This window comes from Tasmannia lanceolata, unplaced genomic scaffold (assembly GCF_043159265.1).
Source record: "Tasmannia lanceolata isolate RefF3 unplaced genomic scaffold, GAP_Taslan_0.1 ptg000002l, whole genome shotgun sequence".
Lineage (NCBI taxonomy): Eukaryota > Viridiplantae > Streptophyta > Magnoliopsida > Canellales > Winteraceae > Tasmannia > Tasmannia lanceolata.
Window position 1 is genome coordinate 19,299,761 of NW_027518679.1, and position 26,612 is coordinate 19,326,372.

A 26,612-nucleotide genomic window follows, 5' to 3' on the forward strand; every position below is an offset into this window, starting at 1 on the left:
AACAAATTGTTGGGCTTGTCCCCAAAGTTATTTGCGACTTTGATAGAATAATCAATGGGCTTGTCTTCAATGGCAAGAAAGATCATTCTGGTTTTTTTTTTTTTTTTTTGAAATATGACAAATGTTATTAATATTAAGATCGCAATCGGGGCTGGGAGTCCCATCCTGCTTCATAGAATATTAACAAGTACTGACCCAGGCATGCCTTAGCTAATTCGAAATACAGAAACTGAAATAACCTAACCTACTACTCTCTTCCTTCCACCACCTTTTGTCTTTACAACTCCCATAACGATTTTGTACCGTTACATCTGTATCTTTTTAAGATTTACCAGTAAAACAGCTTTTCTAACATGGATCAAAGTTGCACCATAAGCTTCTAAACTTCTAGATTTAGTGCAACCCTCCAGGAGGGACTAGTAACTCAGATATCCAGACAAGAAAGTCTAAGTGAAAGACAAAATCTCTCAAGCCATAACTATTGAATATTGTTATGGGAATAGGCATATAATTCTCAATGCTATTAGACAGATAGCTAATTGGGGTGTTCCTCAACATGATTTGCCATCTACGAATTTTATCAGTGACCTTCCATACTTGGGATTTTTCGATGGATTACCCCCTCCCCTGTATTCCTCCTTTGAATCCTAACTGATCAAAACAAAAGTAATCCTCCCGGTAAACCTGAGCCCTCCTCATACGAGAGCTACTACTCATGCTTCTTCCCTAACATTCTGGTTTTAAAGAGGTGCAAAATTTCGTGAAGGATCGCCCTTTGGTGCCTCAATTCCTTCTCAAACTTGCGTTGGTTCCTTTCTTTCCAGATCATATGTATAGATGGTCGCGAAGAAGCTGACCTTCAGGGCGACTGACATTTGACCTGATCGTGGGCATTTTCTCTTATCCCAAGTCTCTCTGTCTTGAAGAAAGTTTGCTGGTTTTTTTTTTGCTCCCAATCCGCTATAAGATTGACCTTCATTTCCACGCAAAATAGCTGCATTTGAATAGAAAATGATTTGAATCTTAGGTTTGCACGTTACAGAGTCGGTACCTCTGATCAATTCTCATTCCCATTCCGGTGGTCTATCTTTTGTGTTTAGTCTCCCTTGATAGGCTTGCCAAGCAGTGATACTATGTCTGGGTATGTGCCCTGTGAACCAGAATGTGCGGGTCCATGGTTAGGGAGGGGAGGTGGATCTCAAGCTATTCCAAGCCCTTTTTTAACGTAAAGAGGCCATCTGTTGCTGGTTTCCATACTGGTTGATTTACGCAACAATTTGTCCCATTGCCCGTTTATGAATAACTAGTCCAAGGTTTTTATTTTCGCTAGAGAAATGTTCGTGCTTCTTATAGAGAATTGAGGGTGGATTGTGCCATTTGGGTGCCATGGTTGATCTTAGAAATTGACTTCTTTCTCATCCCCTAGTTGATAACAGATGATTTTTTTGGCTGATTCTTTTTGTTTTTGCACACTTCTGAATCCCCATGAGGGTAAGGAAGGCATTGGAATAGTCAGATGTTGTTTTTCTTTAAGTATTTTTCTGAAATATTGTAGCCAAGAGAGATTGCCGATTGCTTATAATTTGCCATAGTTGTTTAAATTGGGAGGTGGTGTTTATGTCTTCTAATCTCTGGATGCCCAGCTCCCTCCTTCGATTTCAGGCTGGCGGATATCATTCCATGAAATGGCATGAATTTTCTTCTTCTATTCTGTCGCGCCCCAAACGAAATCTCTGAATTTTTTTCCGTGGGCATCCATAATACCTTTTGGAATCAAGGGGCTATATTAAGGGTCTTAAACCATGCCCAAACGTCGATCCTATATCCCACCTCCAATTTGCTGATGACACTATTATATTTTTGGAGGACGGTCCTGACCAGATTGCTAACATCAGAAGGATATTTTGGTGGTTTGAAATCATCTCGGGCTTGAAGATCAATTTCAGAAAAGGGCGGTGGCGGGAATTAATATGGACGTGGATCGGATCAAGGAATATGCAACGGTGATGGGATATCTGAATGTGAACTTACCAATTAAATATCTCGGGCTACCTTTGGGGTTTGGCATCCCAAAAGCGTCCATGTGGGATTCGGTTGTGGAACAGGTGGAGAGAAAGCTTAGATCTTGGAAAAAACAGTATCTGTCGTTTGGAGGAGAATCACCCTCATTAAGGCTGCGCTTAGCAACATCCCGGTGTACTTTATGTCTATCTTTAAAATACCGGTAAAGATAGCAAGAAGAATTGAAAAACTTCAGCGTGATTTTCTCCGGGAAGGTAAGGAACAAGGAAAACGGTTGAAGCACTTACTGAAATGGGACAAGGTCTGTAGGGCACGAAGGCAGGGTGGTCTGGGCATCGGAAATATAAAAAACCGTAACAAAGCCTTACTGGGCAAATGGTTGTGGAGATTCGGGGTAGAGAAGGATGCGCTATGGCATCAATTAATAAAACATAAATATGGATGTAGCTGGGGAGAATGGTGTTGTAACAGTGCGGGGGTGGGGAATGGATCCGGAGCTTGGAAATCTATCACTTCCGTGTGGGCCCAATTCCATAAATACGTCAGATTCAAGGTGGGCATTGGCGTGAAAGTCAGATTCTGGTGTGATATGTGGTGTGGGGATCGTCTTCTATCGGAGGAATACCCGGATCTATTCTGTGTGGCTATTAATCCAAACGCAACTATTGCTGATTATATGGTACGAGGAACTAACCTTTCTGAGGTGTTTTGGAGAATGCACCGGGATTTAAAGGACAATGAAATCATTCTCTTTGGGAATCTATTGAGCACCTTATCTAAATGCTACTTATCTTCGTTCAAAGAGGATGAGTGGATTTGGACTCCTGACACTGAAGGGGTTTTCTCGGTCCGTTCTTTTTTCAAAAGGTTGAATGAAGACAGTAATCATCATTCCAAGAAGGCGCCGTATGGCTATCTTCGATCCCTCCTAGAATTACCGCTTTTGCATGGACATTAATATCTGGGTGTATCAACACATGTGAGACTGAAAAGAAGGGGATTCCAATTGGCAAGTGTGTTTTATGCAATATGACGGAGGAGGGTGCTGATCATCTATTCATTCAATGCCCCTATGCGTGTAGTGTATTGAACAGGAGTGGAAATCTTAATGAGTGCCTGGATCATTCATTATGGAAAGCAGTTCCTATTGCTGTGGTGTGGCACTTATGGCGAGAGAGGAATAATCGAATTTTCCTCGACAAAAATAGGGCTTTCACTACATTGCATTGGATGTTAAATTATCCTTGACAAGCTGGATAAAGGCTAAGAGTGGGCTACCGTATCCAGTCAGCACGATCCTACGTCATTGGTACGAGGTGATGTCTGAGAAAAAAGGAGGCTCTAGCATCAATCCCATCTGGTCCCCTCCCCCTTTCGGATGGCTAAAATTAAACTTCGACGAGAGTTCATTTGGAAATCCGGGAATTGCAGGATTTGGCGGGATTATCCGAGATTCGGATGGTAGAACCATTATGACATACGAAAGCTCTGCGGGTATTTGTGACGCGAATGAAGCTGAAGCAAAGGGTCTTATGTTCGGTTTAAAATGGTTCGCCATCCATAACCTAGGGCCGCTGCTTATTGAGGGAGATTCTAGCAATGTCATCGCCTGGGCTTTGGGAAAATGCGGCGGACCTTGGTGACTCTATCAGACAATCGATGAGACCAGGGACTTAATCCGGTTATCAAATCCCCAGCTTAGCCACAAGCGCAGATCTGCGAACTCTAAGGTAGATGCTTTGGCCAAGGCTGGTGTCTTCCTATCCGAGCCGAGGATTGTATATCCTTATGTGGAGGAGATGTAATATTTGGTTGATTTATGGGGCTGCCAATGGTTGGCTAAAGGACATTGTACTGATTCTACTTGTGGGACATCTTGTCCCCTATTTCTTTTCTTTAATAATATTTCGTTACCTTTAAAAAAAAAAAAAACCTTTTGGAATGCTGAAAGCAGAGGACCAGTAAATCTGGTAAGAATTTAGGATAGTCATGTCTAGCTCCACCCTGCCAGCTTTTGAAAGGAATCAGTCACTCTAATTTTCCATCCTCTTTCAGACTTTAGCAGTGAGAGGGAGCCAATCCTTTATGGTAAGCCTGGATGTGAATAAGGGTAGCCTGAAATATCTCACTGGGAGGGTAACGCAGTGGCGGGATGCACCTGCATCAGAGGGATCCCTCTTTCATTCTGTTATGAAAACCCCATCTAAAATAGCGATATGCGATTTCAATGGCGAGCCAAAAACGAAGCAAACAAACACAAGCAAGCACAAAGACACAAAGATTTACGTGGTTCGGCAAAGCCTACATCCGCGACAGAGGCAACGAGAAAATCCACTATATCAACAGGAGATTACAAGAGAAGATCATAATCTCTCACAAAACCCACATGAAATACTAGCACACACCTTTTCAACTCACAACCCTCTTTTAAAAGACAAGACTTGAAAATAGCCCTAAAACCCTATAAGTGGGCCAAAACTTACTCTTATCGGGCTGAAATCACTTAAACGGGCCGGGCCGGGCCAAATGGCCGGGGGCGCATCCGGGTCGCACACAATATTTCAGACCCCAATCGGGTTGAATTCAAGACACCCAGCTCAACACATTCCTAGTCTTTTGACGATCTCCAACTTTTGTCTTGTACCTGAAAAGAATATTAGGTAGAAGAGTAGGAGGATAGAGGATCTCCTTGCCTTGGGCCATTTGAGAATTTCAAGAAGCCTTGGGGGTTGCCGTTTATAAGGATGGAAAAGGTTGGGTTGTTGATACATTCCTTTAGCCACATGCACCGGGTACTGTCTAACCCTTGTTTCTGCATAAAGTTTAGGAGGGCTTCTCCGTTCACATTATCGAAAGCCTTGGCTAAGTCTAATTTTATGCACATGGAAGGCTTAGGCGTGGGGAGATGGAATTTGTGTAGGAGATCATGGGTGAGGAGAATGTTATGTGATGCCTGTTACAAGATGTCGTTGGTTCTTTGTTTTCTTTAATAAATTGGGTCTCCTCTTTCACATATTGCATGATGAAGGTTTCCATTCGTACTCGACTACCTGAATTTGAATTCCTGTAGAGGTGTGTAACAGGTTGGCTCCCAGCACCAACTCGGCCGGCATCATGCTCTGGAGGGCGTGGGGTATTATCAAAACAAGGGAGAGTTATTCTCAAAACATGTGTATTGATCAAAAGTGAAACGAAACTATCATTGATAGAAAGCCCATTTATCAATAGAGTAGCAAAACGGGGCTAAAGACTGGGATAATAGAACTTGTGAGACAAAAATGCAATTATATCTTCCAATACATTGCTACATTAATTAATGGGTTTACAAAATCAAATACAATTATGCGGAAGCGAGTGTAATGGAAATTTTATCTGGAAAAACAAGTGAATTGGACCGGATAAGTTATCTGGTAGATCGACCGGAAATACTTTTATATTAGGTGCGAACTTGAAGAAATACCCGTGCATCCAATATATATTTTCTCAATAACATGAACGAATGGTTTTTTTTTTTTTTTTTTTTTCCGAATCATAGTGACCCTCAAATTATTTAATAATCTAAACCATTCATTTGTTGGGTCCTAATGTAAATATGCGGCGCTCTGAAATCATATCATAAGATTATACTAACCCTCCAATAGGTAGAGGGGCAATACATTTTATAAAATTCTCTAGATCCGAAGGTTAGGGTCATCCTATGAAGATAATTTTTAGGGCACGTAGAACCCAACGAAGAATAATGAGGCCCTGTTGAAATTTAGAAAAATAAATAAATAAAAATTACATGTATGTGCAAACACCATATAAAGGCACAACCTTTTTATGTTTGGGCCCAACATTCGAACGGATTGGATCAAGATCCTTTAGAGTTGGGCCCTACTGTAATTTTTTAAAAATACGTGTATTGAGTATTGAAAGGGTATTTCCTTGTAAAAAGACCAAAATGCCCTTATGCTCACTTACATGTTTTTTTTATAGGATGAGTCCCACCAACTTAACAAACTCATGCATCGGGTGGGGCCCAGCATTTTGCCTCATGTTTTGATGGAACAGATCCCACGATCTCCACCCAGGCCCATGTATGGGCCAGGAAGGCTTAGTATATATAGAAATGATATTCCCACACCCTTGATTCAAAACATATCATTAATTATCATGGGTATTTTAGGCAAGGTAATGTTTGTCTTTTTATAAATAGGGCCATTTTGGTCTTTTAAGAGTCAAAGAATCAAAGTGGGTATTTTGGTCACAAATTACTGGCATGCCCTAATTTGCAAAATTCACTCAAATGTGATGACTCTATTTGCAAATTGTCAAATGAGAAGACTGTTTTTATAAATAAAGCAACAAAGGCCAATCAAACCTTTCATAGACTGTGGGATGTTCTTATGCTCTTCAGCCTTTCATAGACTCTCTTCCATGGCCACCAAATCCCCTCGCATCCTCCACCAACGTAATATCATCTCTCTCTCTCTCTCTGTTATTGTAATGGCATTTTCATTGATGAACAAATTTTGAGGCATTCACATTTAATTTCACTGCATTTTGTGGCCCTCCAAACCAGACCCTAGAAATTCCCAGTTGGGTCTGTCTTTATCAACCATAACATGTCCTTAAAAAGCTTCAACTTCTTCTTCTCTCTCTCTCTCTCTCTAGTAAGGCCTGTTTGGATTGTTGGATTTTTTACACATGAAAAAAGATAATTTGGAGTTTCACTGTATTTGGTGGTATTTTGCTAGTTAAGGAGCATTGGAAACTTCATTTTACAATCATTTATACATGGTTTGAGACTTTTACGCATGTTTGGAGACAATTTTTTTATATCAATACATGTGTACAATCAACTGTCCAATGCTCCTTAGCAAAACCCTATTTTTAATTGTATTGACTTTAGTATGTTCTTCATACAGTTTCAGAGACGTCGATTCTAAGCTCTGCCAAGAAGCAGATGACAATGACGATGACGGATTCTGCGATGAAAGATGATTTCCAGAAGTACGCCGACTATCTTAACCAACTTGTAAACATCTTTCTTTCTTTTTTCCAAATATTATTTTTCTTTTTCTTTTTTTTCTATGTGCTTCTGATCAGTTGGAAGTTTGGGAAATTAATGGCAATTGAGAGGTGTGAAAACAACCAATTACTCCAAAAGCTTAAGCTGTTAAGAGTTGGTGTTATTTAATCATTTATACTTCAACAAGAGGGAACACAGTGGAAAAAAGTCTTTTTTTTTGTTCTAGGTTTCTTGAGCTTGCTAATTCGATTTAACATGTTCTAGCTGAAAAATGTGACTTTCTCAAGGTGATTTTTGTGCTTTTCTATATTTCTTTGGTCGACCTAAAGTCGGAAAAAATTTGCAGAGCTCGACTCGTTCTGAGTACTACCAGTGTGTTGAAATCTTGAGTTTGAGTGAGTTTTTTTTTCTTTCATCTTTTCTTTTTGGATTGATTGGAATCTATAGAATGGAGCAATAGAAGCAACAAAATGGTTATTTTTTAATTTTTATTTCTTTTGGTTAGAACTGAAAATCATAACTTTGATGAGACGTTCAACTATTTAATGAGGAATTTTTTTTTCTTTAGCGGCTGCACTATTTTAATGACATTTTTTTTCTTCTTCTTTCTTTACATTGTGTCAAATTAAATTGAAAACTAGTGCAAACTATCGTTTTTTGAATGGGAAACTAGAACAAACTACCATGCTGCGGTGTTCTAAGTTGTGAAGGAATTCAAAGGTCAAAGAGTGATCAGTTAGATATTTCTACATTAGTTCTTGGTGCTTGGGGTGTGCAAGAAAAGAGTATGGATTGGGGATAGTTTGGACGACTTATCAAGTAGATATTTCTCGCTTGGATGGAAAGATCCCAAATCACATGTTCGACTTTGATCTGTTGATTAATGCTTCTTGGGTAGTGAGTTCCAAAAAGAGGCATGCAAGCCTTCCTCAAAAAGAAAGGGCAAGAAGAGCTCAGAAAAATTGAAAAATTAGGGTTTGTTTTTTATGCAACTTGGGAAATCACATGGAGATGTTATGATAAGAGCCTAGCATCGAGCTGTATTAGCCAATATGGTCCCATGTTGGTTATTATGGGCTTATACAGGACCTGTAGACTTGTGGTTCTTGGTAGGGATTAATATGGTCCACTTCATATCAGGCTCTCCAAAATCCAATTCAGGTCGGCCGTTGCTTATGGCAATGATTGATCTTTAGAACCATTATATAGTGGGAGCTTTCAACTTAAGCCTTGAGTTACAACTGTCAACCCCATGGTTTCACTTTCACCCTCTGTTCAATTTAGCCGATTCGGAGTCTTATACGCGGGACTTGGTAATTGTCGGTTAGGAGTAAGTAACCATGCAGGGATCAGGCGTAATGGTGCGTGTATTAACTTCAAAATCAAGTGGCTTTCCAAGAAGCTAATCAGTTTTCATGACAGAACTGTCATGTTTGTTACCTTAGCTGTTTGTGTTGTTATTGCCTAAGTTTCTGAAGGTTCAATTGGATTTCTCTGCATGCTTTTCACTATAAGATGCAACCATACAAGTCTCAAATGCAATTGATTCTGAATTATAAAATAGCTTGCTCGATTTAAGCCTTTAACCAAGACTTATGGGCTTCTTGAATTTCAGAAATGAATGGTCCAATCAAGTCTTATCAGGACAGTCTTACACAATTGTAGGCAAGTTGTCTCATTGTTTACAAAAGTCGCAAGTCACTAACCGTGTAATGGAGATCTTCAAAATGATAATCCTTACTTGCACCACAGTAGAGACTCTACTAGTCCAACCAATAAGAAAAAAAAACTCCAGGAACACCAAAATTTGGTTCCTTTATCATGAGAGGAACTTTATCTTGTGAAACGGAACATTGGTGACTGGTGAGACATGCAAATGATCACTTCAATTCCACTCAGGCAAAAACGATGGTAGCTATCAGGAAATTGTCAATCCAAAGGTCAAGCACGTCAACATTATTTATCCTATTAGGTAAGAGCTAGCTGAGTTGAACTTCTGCTATATTTTAGTGTTCGAATTTGGTTATCTCAGAACAGAGGTAAGTTACTTTTAGACTTGTAGCTCTTGGTTTTCGACTCCAAAAGTTAGATTGGTGGCTAATTTGAAGCAACCAAAATAGCATGTAGACTTCTTGCAAGGATTCTCCACTCCAACCTTTCATATAATCAAGAATACAGTGAGGGTTGGATCAGAGAAGGAGACGTCCAGGTTTGGCTACAAATTCCAGTGATGTTACTAAACTATTCTAACAGTATATCACATCGTTGATCTTCCTTAGTTTTGGTGGATCTCTTATGATATTTGGCTCACAAATTCAACCCAGAGAAATCGTGCTTACTGGGAAAAGTCCTAGGTCACAAATATCGTTCTCGGGAATTTCTTGGCAAGGGAAAATCTCAGGATATTTTATTTTTTTTAATTTTTCGGGTTTATATCGGGGAAAAACGATAAAAATATATGAATTAAGAAAAAATATAAAATACCGTTAAAATACCGTAAAAATATCGTGATATTGTCGCGATATTATCGTGGTAAGTGAAAATATCGCTATATTTTTAAATTCTCGGGATTATTTTGGGATTTTATCGTTTTATCAAAATGTCGCGATAAAATCGCTATATTTTGAAAATATTGGGTCTGCAATCCAGTCTCCATGAAATATTTTTTCCATTTACATAGTTTGATTTCTTAATACAAAAATTTCCGGGCAGGCCGGATGCGGTAATACTTATGCTCTGCCTTATCTGCAGTCTTCAGTGTGCAGACTGGGTTTGTAGGTAGTCCATAGTGATGTTGGTGTAGTATATTAATTGATTCAGGTATAATTGTTTTGGGAGGACATCTACTAGTAGCCACTTATAAGATGGGACTAAGTGGAAAATGTGTTTATATGCTATCACTTGTTTTATGAAAAATCCGTTGGATGGATTACCTTGGGCTAGTGAAGCCATCCAAGAGGAAGATAGTGCATCTTCTTCTTGAATTCAAATGCAGTGAGCATTTTATCTCCGTCTATCCCTCCATCCTCCTTGAAGCAGTGTGCACTTGGAGGACCTTCCACAACCATTTGAAGAGGACAACTACATCCAACCAACCTCCTAGATCAAATGTTGTTTTTCCTTTTATTTTTCTCTAATTGTAATTGGTGATTTGGACCCTTTCCAATCTTGCCCTTATGAGAACCAGGGCTTTATTATCTTGTGTAAAGCCGTTTTTAGTGTTGGTTGAATGACAGTGTAAAGCATTCCCTTATAAACTAGTGCACATGAATTGTATGATACTGAATGAATTGCCATCGACTTTATGTATTTAATGTTGAAAAATGTTGAGGATACTGTTGTTGATAGAAAACAGAAACTTGTTGCTTCAAGGCGTGATATCACTTTCCTTAAGACAAGATTCGCCCCCACTAGAAGTGTGCAAAGGGGATCCGCGAATTGCCTCCAAGATACAATTAGAAAAGACTTAACTTATATTATCCAGATTATGGACTTAATCTACATTCTCCATGTTAATTTGAATTTTTCGAATATTCCTTGTATGGCCTTAGATAAGCACTTGATATGTTCTCTTTATGTTTAAAGTTGTTGTATATCATTCCACACTTGATGATATACCCTCTTTTGAGATATGTTGTACATTCCACATTTGATGATACAATTTAACTCAAACTTGGTTAGCCTGTTTGGGAAGAGTTGAACATTCCACACTTGATGATTCAACTTGACTCAAATATGGATAAGATGACTTAACATTTTATGAAAACATGAAATGGTTGTTTGCAAAAGAAACCAGTTTTTTGGTCTTGTTCTTTATTGAAACTTGAAAATTATATTGAATGGTTCTTTGCAAAACAAGCTATGTTGGTCTTGTTCTTTATTGAAACTTGATAATGATGCTTATGGTGAGAGTTTTTTCACACTGAAAAGACACCAGGTGGTCTACAAAATGTGCAGAATTCGGTCATTTCATACAGAAAAACGAATTGGCAATTCTGACAGACTTTACACTCTCTTCTACACTCCTACAAAATCCCCAAGTATTTCTACATACTTTTTTCTTTTGTTTACTGTTCTAGATACTGTTTTTCTGCAGAAACATTATCTAGAAATTTCTCTAAGGCTTGAAATTTCGGAAGGGCATTTCGGGTTTGATTCCGCTAGTGCTACGCGTCATCAAACATTAATAGGGCTTCCCTACTAGGCATTTGTGACAGATTCCCACATCCTGAAATCGGAAATAGACTATGAACACTGAAGATGTGTATGGATTTCCAAATTCTATTTTGTCTAGGTCTTTTCTTTAACCCTTCTTTTTGTTGCCTAGATTGATCTTTTATTTGGTCACTTTTTAAAATAGTTCAAACTTCAAACTTCAAAATATTGGCCGTAACAATTTTGCGAGTCTCAATTTTTGTTTTCCATTTAAAAAAAAAATAGTTTGTGAGTGCTGACCTTTCATCCCACAAAGGGAAAAGGATAGAGCTGCCACATGCAGTTTCGTCTCTTTCTTACGCGGACAGGTATTATATTGATGTAGGCATGGTGGTGAAATATTGGTGTAAATTCCTATTTTTTATTGACATGCCAGAATTTCAGAATACCCAAACTATGCTTTTATGATATTATTTGATATATATTGATTTTGAATTTAGTTTTACCTATCTGTATATGTTGTAGAATGAAAAACGTGAGAGGGTGGTAAAGGCCAGTCGTGATGTGACAAATAACAGCAAAAAGGTCATATTCCAGGTGCACAGGTAAGGAGATCAACATTAATTCTCTATGCTGTTACTATGTTTCCTTTACCAGCTGGGTTTATTTTCTCTGATTTACTATGAATTCACCATTCTTTGAATAGGATATAAGTCCATCTGTTCTAAGTTTGACTGTCTTTAATCTCCAATGCCTATAATGAAGCTTATCCAAACGTGCAAAGCATATTGCTGTAGCCTATGTCACAAATATCTCCTATATTTTAAAAATTACGCGTGTTTATCCCGACATTTTGATAAAACAACAAAATCCCGAAATAATCCTGCGATTTTAAAAATGTAGTGATATTTTTATTTTTATCATAAAATAACGTGTTAATATCACGATCTTATCCCGATATTTTTATTTTATATATTGTTTAAATTTTATATATTTATATATTTTTTAAATAATTTTATTTTATCATTTTTCCTGATATAAACCTGAAAAAAATAATTTTTTATTATATCTTGAGATTTTCCCTTGCCGAGAAATTCCCGAGAGCGATATTTGTGACATAGAAGGGTAGTTATTGTGTACATGCTTCCTGAAAATGCTTTTTTTTTGCTTCGGGGAGGGAGGCGTTGTTGGTTTTATCTGTAAATGAGTTATTTGTGCCTTCAGCTATGTAGGTTTCTCCAAAGTATTGTACATCATGGAGAGTCATATTTGTCATTCCACTTCCCAATTTCTCTTTTTGATCTGTAACTGCCTCGAATAACAGGATTAGTAAACAGAACAAAGAAGAAGTTTTGGAGAAGGCCGAAAAAGATCTAGCGTCCGTGACTGATCAGTACATGGCAAAACTAGTAAAAGAATTGCAAGGGACTGATTTTTGGAAGCTCAGACGTGCATATTCTCCTGCGGTAGCAATTTCAAATCTCTATTTCCTTAAACCCGAAAGAATACTTTCGCAGTCTTACACCCTTTTCCTGTGTTGGGATACCTTAGGTTCAGGAGTATGTTGAAGCTGCGACACTTTGTAATTTCTGTAAGAGTGGGTCCCTCCTGAACCTTTCTGAGATCAATACCAGCCTGCTACCACTAAGTGATCCATCTCTTGAACCGTTGCAGATAAATGTCCTCGACTATCTTCTTGGGGTAAGTGCCGAACATTTATCATAGGAAAACACTTCTAAATGGGATCCCGTGCAGAAAATAAAGAAGGGGTGAATAGGACCGATCGATTTGACAAATTTCACGTTCTTTGACATTTGTGGGGTTACGCGCTCCCTTTTTTTGTTGTGCACATGTCACGATGGAGGACCCCAGTGCTTTTTTTCAGCACGTGATCCCGTTTTGCTAGCAACCCTCTTTATCATAATATTGCTCACCTTTTTTCTTTGAATGTTAGTATTGCTTACCTGTTATGGGAAGTAAAATGCTCTAGTTTTTTTTTTTTTCTTTTTAAAATGTCAATATTGCTTACCTGTTATGAGAAGTAAAATGCTTTAGTTTTCTGGTTTAGGTTGGGGACTTGACTGGAGAGCTGATGAGACTAGCCATTGGTCGAATATCAGATGGCGAAGTTGAATATGCGGAGAGAATATGTAGATTTGTTCGTGATATATACAGGGAACTAACTCTTCTTGTCCCTCATATGGATGACAACTCCGAGATGAAGAAAAAAATGGAAACAATGCTCCAAAGTGTAGTGAAGATAGAAAATGGTATCACGTTTTTCTCTTCTTCAATATAGAATGTTTCTGACTGCATTTAACTTTTGTTAGCAATCTCATGTATGGGTTCAAAGTTGCAAACATTTTCATGGGTGCGTCTCGTCTTGAACATAATTTTCTAAACACTGTTATTACTAAAACATAAACAAGAGTGCAGGGAAAGAAAAACAAATGGTTTTTTTTTTTTTTTTTGGATCAATCGAATGTGGGGGTTGCACCAATTGAGGAGAAGATGAGAGAGCACCGCTTAAGATGGTTTGGACATATCCAACGTAGGCCTTTGGATGCTCCGGTGAGAAGAGGTGACTCGTGCCAAATTGATGGAGTAAAAAGAGGTAGGGGCAGACCGAAAACAACTTGGGTAGAAACAGTGAGGAAAGACTTGATAACTAGGAACATAACAGAGAACATGACTTTGGATAGGATAAAATGGAAGAAAATGATCCACGTAGAAGAACCCAACTAGAGCCTGGATTAGAGCGGGTAGATTCCTTCTTCATGAAATTTTTCTTAAGGATTCATTTAGCCGACCCCAACTAGTTTGGGACAAAGGCTTTGTTGAGTTGAGTTGAGAATCGAAGGTCATAATATATTAAAACACAAATTATTGTATCACTAGTGGGTCTTTAGACAAAGCCTGGCATGGTTACAATTAATCACAAGTTCTTTGAGTTCCATTTTTTGGCTCAATCAAAGGTCAAATTAGAGAAATTCTCTCCAAGTCTACGCCCCTTTTTTTGGATGCATCAACGGATACCTTGGTTCCTCTCCCTATGGTAGCCTTACTGTCAAGCTGGCCTAGAACTTTGTTTGTAAGGACTTTCCTATTGTCTCGTGTCACCCTTTCATCTGGAACTAAATTATTCCCCTGAACATCTCTATTTTCTGTTGGTGTGCCATGCTCTCTCGGGCTCCAACGATTGAAAGGCTTAAACAAAAGGGCCATCAATCGACATCTATATTTTATTTTTGATATGGAGCCAAAGAGCCAGAATTTCATTCTCTTTACTCTCGCTCTCACTGATGGACTTTTTTGGGCTGGCTCTTGAAGTTGCCCTTAAATGGCCTTTGGAAAATCTTCATCTTTGCTATTGTGTGTTTTGCTCTTTGGCATTTTTGTGGTGTCCAAAATGATGCGAAATTCAATGAACTCAAGATCTCCAGATTCAAAGCTTTGAATGCCATAACCCAATGGCAGCAAAAGCTGCTAGATCAATTTCAAGGTGTTTTAGGTGAAAGTTTATAACCAGTCTCTTCTTAGAGTCCAAACACTTCAAGTTGCTGCAAAATCTTCCTAAAATTACCAAGTTCAGTGGTTCCTCCCCGTGTTGGTTGGCTGAAGATAAATACCGATGGTGCTGTTAAAGCTTCATCATATCTTGCTGGTTGATTACAACCGTAGTTAGATCTGATGAAAATCCTGCAAAATACAACATGAATTTTTGTTTGGAATTTCCTTTTCCAGGAAAACCCCATGATCAGCTAGACCAGCTCACCAAACGCAAAAAAATTAAAATAATAAATCCTTATGCAAGCCTCCTTTCTTTTCTTATTCTAAAAGACATAAAAGCTTTCTTAAATACCATTCCCAATTAAAAATGAAAGCGCGTGTGCACACGTTTAAACTCCCTCATGTTCGTCCAACTAGAATTCTAATTGGACTGCAGTACTAATAGAGAAACATAACAAAATTAAATCGTTTGACTACTGACTTAAATCTTCTAACTACTAGTTTGAAATAGATCCATCTAAATATCGACATAATAGTCCACCAGGTAAGTGGGCCCATTTACATCCAAGGGAAGTCGGCCCATTTACGTCCAAGCTGAAGTGCAGTTTAGGGTCACAAACAGGGTTTCTTCCTCCTCTTCTTGTTTTATGCTTTGGTTCTACTCTTGGGTCACGAACAACCCCAATTCTTTTCTTCTTTTGCTTATAGATCTGATCTAGGTCAACCTCGAGTTCAACTTATCATCTTCCCAATATAATCGCTTGTCCACAAATCAATTTTTTTTTTGAATGGTGTTGTCCACAAAACAATGTGACAAAGAGATACGGATCTAAGGATTCTATCACTTTTCCAAATAAGATTTTTGGAAAGAAAATACTCAGTTAAAGCAGAAGGTGGCTTTCTATAACTGCATTACTATACACTTATAGAATGTTCTTAACATGCACAGCTAGATCAAATGCATCTTGTTGTTAAAAAATTTCTCCTTTGGAAAGAGTGAAAAGTGAAAACCACAGTATTTTCGATAACCACACGATCTTCTTTGAACTTGTTTTTTGAACTCGTGCCTAGAAAGACATACTATACTCTTTTCCTTTTCGGAGTTTGATTCACCTTTGGAAAGAATCAAGATGAATTTCTCACCATTCATGTAAAAAGTGTAGGTATTCTTTTAGCATCATGTATAGCACCCCAATCATATTGCCAAGACCTCCCAAGCAAAATGTGAGATGTTTCAATGGGTACTATATCTCACGACAAACTATCTTTATACTTGTTTCCCATAGAAAATGAAATCAAGCGCCATTGAGACTCTTACCTCATTATAGTTGCTCAACTGCACTAAATTGTATGGTTGAAGGCGCACTTCCATCTTCAAGCTCAGCTTGTGCACCGTTCCTTGAGGATTCACATTCTCGCAATTTCTTGAAGCAATGTTGACCTTGACCATATGTTATCGAATAGAACACATTGCTAGCTAATACTTTATGTCTCAACAATGCCCTTCCTCCTGCTTAGGAGTATAGAAAAGTATCCTAACCAAGCAATTGTCCATGGATCACGAATCTCAGCCGCAGATCTTCCCCACGGACGATTTCGTACGCCTCTAAAATGCTCCTCCTTAACCTGCGCCGGTACGGACACCGTCTCCTTCTTGCCTGAGGCTACTGCCATTATCCGGTGACTGGCTGGTAATATTGTACGGATTTAGAAATAGGGAGCAGAGATTTGTAGAGAGAGAGGAGGGTTTGAGAAGGGGAAGCGAGAGAGGGGAGGGGTCTTTATAGCGAAATAGGCGGTCTTCATTTTTCCCGACAGCAAATTATTTATTATTATTTTTTACCTAGTTATGATTTTCACCACTCCATGTCATAAATGCGGGGCTGTTGCATGCGTGCCTTTGGATGGATGGATGTATGCACATCAGGCTTCTTTTTTCTACATCATTTTCTATTTCTCATGGCATTTTTCTCGTCTTTGTACCACAGTTTGTTTTTGTAAACGCTTCTTTGATATAGCATTTGATATTGGCACTACCATGTTTTGATAATGGCACGAATTCGTCTCGTCTTTTATTATTTTAACAGCTGTCAAAAGTTATTACAGTTTCCAAAAAACTCTCACAAGTGATTAAAAAAAAGAAAAGACAAGCTGAGTTTTGTCAACTCAACTTAACAAAGCCTTTGTCCCAAACTAGTTGGGTCTGCTAAATGAATCCTCTAGAAAAAATTCATGAAGAAGGTGAAAGGAATCTATCCGGTTCTAATCTTGGCTCTAGTTGGGTTCTTATACGTGGATCATTTTCTTCCATTCTATCCTATCTAATGTCATGTTCTCTGTTAATAAAATATGGTATTGCCAAAACCAGTAGCCAAGATATATTCGCCCCAATTACTTTTGTGGGCCACCCAATGTGGTCTAAAATGAGTAGTCATAATACACTCAAGTGAGGTGGGTCAAGGAAGAAAAAGCTGGTAAATATGTCGATCTATTGGCGTCACTTTTGTGCCATTGGAGATCAAACACTCTCAAGGCCTATCACATTAACCAAATACTTAGGTGTGTCAATGGATCCAATTTGGATCGGAGGATCCAATATAAGGTTCACAATCCGTTTGGATCCAAAATTGGTTGCATCTTTATTATGTTCTTTGGATCTAGTTTTAGTGTTCGGGTCACAGTTCATATCAAATAGGACCGTCCATCAAGTATCTTACGTTTTTCTACATTGTATAGGATTTTAAAAAATGCTAGATTGTTCTAACCAAAATTACTCTGTGTTTATGCAACTTATAATGACGAATTACCTTTGACTAATCCAAACCAAGGTTTTAAATTTCAGTTTCGGAATGCGTTTCGTCCTCACCGAAACCGATTTTTTTTCCGAAATTTTGAAATTTCATTTGAAATCTGACGAAATAAAAAAAAAGTTGGTTTTTATCCCGCCTGAAATTTCGACCGAAATTTCACGTTTTGGGTTCACCCAATTTCGATTTCGGTGTCAACCGAAACCCAAAATTTCTGATTTCGGTCAAAATTTAAAACCTTTTTCCAAACTTCTAAATAAGTAAAATAATTCTTGTAAACAAAGAAATTAATTTCAAGTACATACAATTTGATATCTAGTGTTCATCTCTTCTTCATTCCTACCGCATTGGTCTTTACATGTTTCGGTGAACCTAGAGGTCGATTCATCTCTTGATTGCTCAAGAGTTGTGTAAGTGCGACACTAAATTGTGGGAATTGCTCTCTCATCTCCTTCATCTACTGGCCATGCTTCTTCCCTTGATGCCGAATTAATTCCCTAATCTCCTCTAGACTCTTGTTGTCTTGAAATTCACTAGAATCAAGACTGGATGGATTTCTAGGAGCTATTTCAGTTCCGATAGCAATTTATGATGTTACTTTTACTAAGTGCAAGGACCAACAGTCAATGGGTAGATTTTGGTTACATATTTTAACAAAACAATCCAATTCTTGATTCAATTCAGAAGTAATTCTTAGCAAAAAATAAATAAATTACAGCACTCACCTTTTGTTGTTAACACATCCAAGAGACATAGAAATGCTGCAAAACTTATCATAAACTAGGTTGATTACAACCGTTGTCAGATTTGCTGAAAATCCTGCCAAATACATCAGTAGGCAAACATTTCCGTCTAACCCTGTGGCATAATGGAGTGGGCCGCCATTTTCATCCAACAGTCCAATAGGGAAGTGAATCTCATTTACGTCCAAACTAAAGTGCAGTTCCGGGTCACAAACAGTGTCACGAACATGGGTTCTTCCTCATCTTCTTGTCTCATTTTGTGACTCATCTTGGGTCATGAACAAGCCCAATTCTTCTCTTTTTATGCCCTTGGATCTGATCTAGGTCATGAACAGCAGCTATGTGGGATCTGTACTACGTCAGGGTCCTCATTGGGCTTAAAGCTGGTGAGTGATTGTTTTCGTGGATCCACTATGCGGATGGAGTGTCACTCAACCTTCGTCATCAGTATTATAAGGATCCACTATGTGGATGGAGAGTGACTCAACCTTTGTCATCAATATTGTAACCCAGAAATTTAAAATTCCAATCACTTTTCTATCTACAATTCAGAGAATCAAGGCGTTGTAGATTGGCCTACACTAGAAAAATCTCTCATATACTCAGCAAAGGGAATAGAGTGGTGGACTGGTTTGCCAACAAAGGCACTTCTTGCAGAGAGATAATCCTGCCCCTTCCTTAGGCTATTGGTACCTTCCTTGATGGTGAGGCATCAGGGGCACCTCAATTATGATTTCAGTAACACTGCTTCTTCATCTTCTTTAGATCTGCTATTGTTGCCTCTTTGTTCAGGCAGCGTTGAGTTGGTCTCTCAGTCTTACGTTTTTGCCCCTCTTTATCTGAGTTTTGGCTCTGATATTGTATTTATATTTCTTTTCTGTTTCAACTTTCAATAAATTTAAATTCAGCTTATCCAGCAAAAACAAATCTATTGTTTCAATAAAATTCTTAAAGATCCATCATATGCACTAGATTATTGTATCTCTGAATGTTTCACAAGATGATTTTTTTTTTTTAAACCTTTCTTTAATGGGGAGCTCTATCTTCCATCTACCCTAGGAAGGACCCCCCTCGACCTTATATTCTTCTGTTTTCCACTGATGATGTTGGGTCCTACATTAAATCATGAAGCTGATCTACTTCAAGTATTCTTCTGTTTTCCACTTATGATGCTGGGTCCTACATTTAAATCATGAAGCTGATCTACTTCAAGGGTCTTCAAGGGTTGATTGACCTCCCAATGCTAAGTTCAAATAAGTTGCATGTATTCCTTTAGTTCTCAATTGAAATACATCCTTATTTAGTTCACTGCTTACGTTATTCCTATCAAACACAACCTGGGAAGTGGAACTCCACTCATCCTTATCCAAAAGATCACGGCAACCATGCAGGCACTCCTAGGAATCTTATGTGGATGTCATAAAAAATCAATTAAAAATTTATAGTCACAGGGGCAAGAATGGGAAAATAATCGTTTCCACGACTTCTCAGGACGGTTTGGAGTTATAATGAACGGGTGGGCCCCATCTGGGAGTTACTCCATAAAATAATATTTTGTTCGTCATCCTTACTAAGACAGAGTATATGGAGTGCAACTTTAGTAATGGAAGGAGGTAGGGCGAGGATATAGTAAATATGACTGGACATGAGGTACCTAAGAGGGATATCTTTTGCTATCTTGGTTCAATCCTATATAAGGAAGGAGAGATTGAAGAGGATGTTAACCACAGAATAAGAGCAGGTTGGTTGAAGTGGAAGCATGCTTCAGGAGTTTTGTGCGACCGTAAAACACCTACCAAGTTGAAGGGAAAGTTTTATAAGACAGCTGTGAGGCCAGCCATGCTGTATGGCTCAAAATGTTGGGCCACCCACCAAGAAGCTGCATGTACATAAGATGAGTGTAGCGAAGATGCGAATGCTTAGATGGATGTGCGGCCACACGAGGTTAGATCGAATTAAAAATGAAGACATCCGTAAAAAGGTGGGGGTGGCACCAATTGCGGAGAAGATGAGAGAGCACCGCTTAAGATGGTTTGGGCATATCCAACGTAGGCCTTTGGATGCTCCAGTGAGAAGAAGTGACTCGTGCCAAGTTGATGGAGTAAAAAGAGGTAGGGGTAGACCGAAAACAACTTGGGTAGAAACAGTGATGAAAGACTTGAGGGCTAGGAGCATCACAGAGAACATGACCTTGGATAGGATAAAATGGAAGCAAATGATCCATGTAGACGAACCCAACTAGTGTCAGGATTAGACTTAGTCAATTTGAGTTGGGTAGATTCTTTCACCTTCTTCATGAAAATTTTCTAAAGGATTCATTAGCCTACACCAACTAGTTTGGGACAAAGGCTTAGTTGAGTTGAGTATCCTTACTCCACAGAAATAGCTACTTAATCAATCAGTTAATGAATATTGTGTTTATCCAAAAAAACAAGCATAGAGATGACAAGCAAGATAGTATTTTGTAAGGCATCCATTTATTCAAATAAGAATTGCTATCGAAATGATAGAACTAAAAGCTTTCCACACAAATAATAAATTACTCTCTGCACTTGTATCAGTCAACTAACTTGCCACACTTCCAGAACAGAAGAACAAAATTGCAACATCTACATTCGTGTGACTCAAAAACAAGTTGATGCTGTTCCTTAATTATCATTATTGTTGGGCGATGATCCCCCCTCCCCCCCTTTCTGCAGTATGCATTCGCTCGCCCCCCTTTTAACGTGATTTGACGTCAAAAAATGTTAAAGTTGCCCGCTGTTCACGTTAAAGTTGCCCACTGTTCACGTTAAACCGGGGGGCGAATGCATACTGCAGGGGGAGGGCATGAAAAAAATCATCTCCTTATTATTGTTACTGTTGCTGTTGCTGTTGCTGTTGCTGTTGCTGTTGCTGTTACTGTTACTGTTACTGTTATTGTTTAGAGGAATGATATATGCAAGGGCCCTCTTTATGCAAGGGCCGGAGAAGGGCCCTTGAATAGATCCACGTCATTTTTAAAATCAGTTGAGAAACTGAATTTGGTTTCACTTAATGACGTGGATCTATTCAAGGGCCATTCTTTAGCCCTTGCGTAAAGAGGGCCCTTTTTTTTTTGAAAAGTGACATATTTCATTAATATTCAGATAGCATTCGGGACCAGAAGTCCCAGACTGCAGCACAAGATATTAAGGTGAATTGGCATAGGTATACCCGAGACCAATTCAAAAAGTGAACAAAATAGCCAAAAATTACAATAGAAACCAAGCATTCCTTTTCTCTATTTTGCTGAATGCAATCTTTACATCTTCTATAACCATATTTTAAAGCTATGGCCCATATCTTTCCGAGACTGCGTATAGATAAAGAACTCCTAAACAAAACCTCTCAAAACTTCAAGCTGAACGAATCATCAGAAACTACCAAAAGGGCCCTTGCTCATATTTATACATTCAAAGAAAAACTTTAGTGTGTAGGCTCACAAGCATTTGTATTACTGACTATCTACTTTTTGTTAACTCCTTTCAGGTTTTTTGCTTCTTTTTCTTCTTTGATCTTTATTTTAGAACACAAATGTTTTTTGTGTTTGTAAATCTTTGGTTCTAGATAACCCAGTCTTGTCTCTGCACTTTTTTTAGGAAAAAAATGCATAATATTTATTTGGGCTGATGTTTATAAAGTTCATTTTTTAAAGACAATGCCTATTTAATTTTGGAGTGACACGCATCTTGCTTCAAAGATTTTTTGGAGCGACACTCATCTTGCTTCAAAGTTATACAATACAGTAACTATCTTGGGTCGGGTCAGGTTTTGGATTTTTTTTTCTTTCAACCCGTCCCGACCTAAGATTGGGTCAGGTTTTTCAACCTAAAAACTGACCCAACCCATGACCCATGATTTCTGAACCCAACCCAAGTTTCAACCCTAACGATAGCTGTTCAAACTTGGCCTAATGTTCTCTGGTTGTTGTATGTTGAAGCTTTAATAACACACCCTTATCCAAAGTATACTTGTGGAGTGACTCAATCCATGAAACTGATCCTTCTTTCCTTTTTACCAAATCAAATCAAAGTGCTGCATCTCCATCCAATTGAAATGAAGTGATCTTCATTTTGATTCTCCAGAGTTCACTGGTAGCCAAAAAATGCTCAGCCCTCAACATCCACCGGCAGGGTCTTCCCCATTGAATCTGGGAAACTCCAGTTCAATGGTTCTAGCTTTTGTCAATCATGTCGAGAGCAATGGAAGGAACAATTAATCGAAGATAAAGGCTCGTGGTCCGTATCCTTTTGTTAGGCTTTCATATATTTTATTGAGCTTCCCCTATAGTTGGTGAGCACCTAATATCTTCACTTGTCTCTCCTAATTCTCCTTCAACTCTTGTACCTCACATTCGAATTCTCCTTTTAACTGTAAAAATTCGCTCTCCAAGGGAGTTTGGGTTGCAAATCGAACCTTTCTGTGATACCAAAACATTGTGTTCCTACAATCAAATCATGAAAATGATCTAATTTGAGGGTAGATTGACCTCCTAATGCTAAGCCTAATGAAGTATTATGTATTCCTTGCATTCTCAATAGAGATACATCCTTATTTAATTCTATTATTTACCTTATTCATAACCGAACAAAGCCCAACCTCTGGTAATCAACACATCCTACCTAACCACTCAAATCTCATATGCATCTCTTAAATATTGTAACCGAGTCAAGAGATATCCAAATGATACTGAAGCTATGATTTGTGGACATGGACACGAGTGTCACGTGTCGACACGGACACGGAGTGTCGGCTCGTGGTCCGTATCCTTTTGTTAGGCTTTCGTATTTTTTATCGAGCTCACCCTATAGTTGGTGAGCACCTAATATCTTCACTTGTCTCTCCTAATTCTCCTTCAACTCTTGTACCTCACATTTGAATTCTCCTTTGAACTGTAAAATTCGCTCTCCAAGCATGAGCACCATCTTACAAGCGAGTTCGGGTTGCAAATCGAACCTTTCTGTGATACCAAACATTGTGTTCCTACAATCAAATCATGAAAATGATCTAATTTGAGGGTAGATTGACCTCCTAATGCAAAGCCTATTGAAGTATTATGTCTTCCTTGCATTCTCAATAGAGAGACATCCTTATTTAATTCTATTATTTACCTTATTGATAACCGAACACCGCCCAACATCTGGTAATCAACACATCCTACCTAACCACTCAAATCTCATATGAATCTCTTAAATATTGTAACCAAGTCAAGAGATATCCAAATGATACTGAACTGAAGCCATGCAAACATTCATACAAATATTACAGGGATGTTAAAAGATGGTAATCATGCAAACCTAACCATCCGTGCAACATATGGCAACCATGCCGTGACATGGATTGGTCTAACAGATGATCAAGTTAGTGTCTATCTTATGACTTTTTTCATTCTCTGTACCATCTAATCCTTTGATTAACATAGACTGGATGTCATTGACAAGGAAGAAAAGATAAGATAGTCCTTAACTCAACAGTCTCCTCAGATTGCAGTTAGAGGCCTTGATTAAATTGCTTTTGGTAACATCAATGAAACCACTACAAGTGGTCTTCTGCAGAAATCGAAGAACATAAATTTAAGTTTGGGGCTGAAGTTTCAATTTCATCCCAGTGGTCCAGAAGAATGAACTCATGACAGTGAAACTAATTTTCTGATAGGCAGTGTTCTTTTTGGAAGTGATTAAACTTATGGAAAACCTAAACTCAGAAATTGCTAATATTTATTATTCAGTTCTTAGTTTCATAATCATTACTAGGAACTGTTATCATGACCAATTTGTGAACATTTTTATTTCCTAAGAAGTGCCTTTGAGGGCCCTTGCTTCATTTCCATGTGTAATGCAGCTTGCTTTAGCGTCCACGTTCGTGGGTCGGAGTATAGTCACTCAGTTGGATCCAGTAATCTGAACTACCCCTTCTTGAGCATGGGTGATGTTGAACTTTAATGAAATTCTCTGTAAGTGTTTTTTATTTCACTGTTCCTTGTTCTATGCATCTAAATTTTATTTGGAATTGGCTTGGCAGTTTTGAACTGCTATAATGTAGCAGTCTTCACTATCCACTCTTCACCTGGCACGCGCACTGATTCATAGCCCACTGATTGGCACCACCTTTGGTGGTTGATTGCTGAAAAATTGCACTGACCAGACATTCCTAACTTTTAGATCTGGGGCCTGGAAGTGGGAAGTAAAAATTAAAAAGGGCTAAGGTCCTCATTAACATTGTCACAAATATCTCCAACTTTTTCAAAATATTGCGCTTTTATCGCTATATTTTGATAGGGGAAGTGATAGATTCATTCCCCCCCACCCCACCCCTCCCTTTTTTTTTTTAACTTGGGACAGCCGCCTCTAGTGTATTTATGACCACCCTTTTACACTAGAAATAGCTGCCCTAAGTAAAAAAAAAATGGTGGTGAATATATCATTTCCCTTTGATAGAACAGCAAAATCCTATGTAATCCCAAGATTTTAAAAAATATATATCACAGTATCTTTATTTTTATTATTTTTTGTGAAAAAATCACAAAAATATCGTGATTATTTTTTGGTATTTTTATTTTTATTTTTTATTAAATTATATATTTGAGTTTTTCCTAATTTTTTCCAATATAAGCCTGAAAGTAACAAAGAAAAAATTAAGACCTCACGAGATATACACTTCCCGAGAAATTCTAGAGGCAAGTATTTGTGCTACTAATCACTATGCACGTTTGCCACTATATCAAAGCCCAGCTTATTCATTACTTTGTACTAAGTCTGATATTGTTCATCTTCTGTAGAGAACACAAAGAAGAAACAGAAACAACACATGGGCTGGTTTTAGTTAAGCATCATTTTGGAGATTTTGGATTTTGGAATCATACAAAGCCAAGAGTTCTTCTCATGTGAGTTACTGCAGTACGAACGCATCATCCAAAGGTTCATGTTTTCATTAACAACTCTGTTTCTGTTTAATTTTAATCTGTTAGATAAAATTACATGTTTCTATGAGTATCTTGATTTGGAATTTTCTCCTCAAGCTCTAATTATGTTGATTAAATTGCGATCATGTTCGTCAAAGTTACGAGGGCTTTGTGGTTCTTCAGGGAATTCAATTCTACAGTACAATAGCAAATTTCTGAAACCTTCCTATGTTCCTCAGACTTTGCATGGGGTTGAATGCTCATTTAAGTAATGGGAAATGATATCAGCACAACTATGTTTTCTTATAGATGCTCATGTATATTGTCTTCTAGTATTTAAAGAGCTGTTAAAAGGTCATTACATTTCCCAAAAAGCTCTTACAACCCATTTAAATACTAAAAGATAAGATACATGAGCGTCTATAGCAAAACATACTTGTGCTGATATCATTTCCCTAAATAATTTGGACGAAAATTCAGTCACTTTCATGGGAGTTACTATGAGTGTAGTGAAGCTTGGTCAGAAGATTCAGGACCATAGTTACAAAATTCTCCAAATAATTGAAAAATTCTTGGACAAATCCTGAATTTTTATGCGCCAGTTTGAATTTCAGAAATTTCCCTAATAATTAAAAATTTCTCGCATTTTTCAATTAAATGCAAATTTACCGAATTTAACAGAGATTCTTCTAATTTTATAATAATCATTTTGCTATGTTTTACCGAAGTCTTGCGGTACTAAAAGAAAGGTTACATCATATAGGAAAAAAATAAGAGGGGATTCATATCTTATTGAATGATAATAAGGGCCCTTGCATCTATCATTCCTCAATTAATAATAATAATGATAATAATAATAATGGGTTTTTAAGGGGATAAAATCATTGGATTAGTTATTCTAGGTATAGACCACCCTGCTTGGATAATTTTATCTTGAATAAGCCCTAGGGGTTGGGTACACAATTATCATAATGCCCTTTAAATGGACACTAAAGTTTAAACGGCCAAAACCTAATAGGGCTGTTTTTTTATGGTAACCAATCTCAGGGTTCTCTTCAAAAATAAAATTATCACTCCAAGAATTTTTTATCCCGTGGAGGAACAGCCAGAACATAGACCCTGTTTGGATTGCAGGAATTTTCTGGAGAAGTTAGGAAAGGAAAAGTATTTCTAAATTTCCCATTTTTTGACATAAGAAAAATTATAACTTGAACAAACCCTATTCAATTTTTAATAGTGCCACTTCAATTTATTAAAATATCCCTCAAAAATAACAATAATCATATCATTTACCTCTAAATCATGGAAAGAAAAAAAAATTGAGACAATTTTCCGTCATAAAATATTTTTCTCAGAATCCACAGGTCTTTAATTTTCCCCTCCCGAATGGTAAGGTAAAAAATGATAGATTGTGGCGTCATTTCTTGCATTAATAATGA

The 26,612-nt window shown here is 37.9% G+C and overlaps 1 protein-coding gene across 1 annotated transcript; it reads left to right on the forward strand.

The window, feature by feature from the left end:
- The first annotated feature begins 6,371 nt into the window (after positions 1-6,371).
- Positions 6,372-25,398, forward strand: LOC143882755 (Translin family protein). The gene is made up of 8 exons (XM_077386185.1): positions 6,372-6,475; positions 6,933-7,042; positions 11,717-11,796; positions 12,516-12,657; positions 12,743-12,892; positions 13,260-13,461; positions 24,114-24,225; positions 25,051-25,398. The coding sequence occupies exons 1-7, from the start codon at positions 6,403-6,405 to the stop codon at positions 24,212-24,214; spliced, it is 858 nt and encodes a 285-aa protein (XP_077242300.1). The 5' UTR covers positions 6,372-6,402; the 3' UTR covers positions 24,215-24,225; positions 25,051-25,398.
- Positions 25,399-26,612: the final 1,214 nt, after the last annotated feature.

Coding starts and splice junctions, on each gene's coding strand:
- LOC143882755 (XM_077386185.1), top strand. CDS start 6,403: ATGTTCTTATGCTCTTCAGCCTTTCATAGACTCTCTTCCATGGCCACC. Junction 7,043..11,716: donor CCGACTATCTTAACCAACTT/GTAAACATCTTT, acceptor TATATGTTGTAG/AATGAAAAACGTGAGAGGGT. Junction 13,462..24,113: donor TGTAGTGAAGATAGAAAATG/GTATCACGTTTT, acceptor TGTGTAATGCAG/CTTGCTTTAGCGTCCACGTT.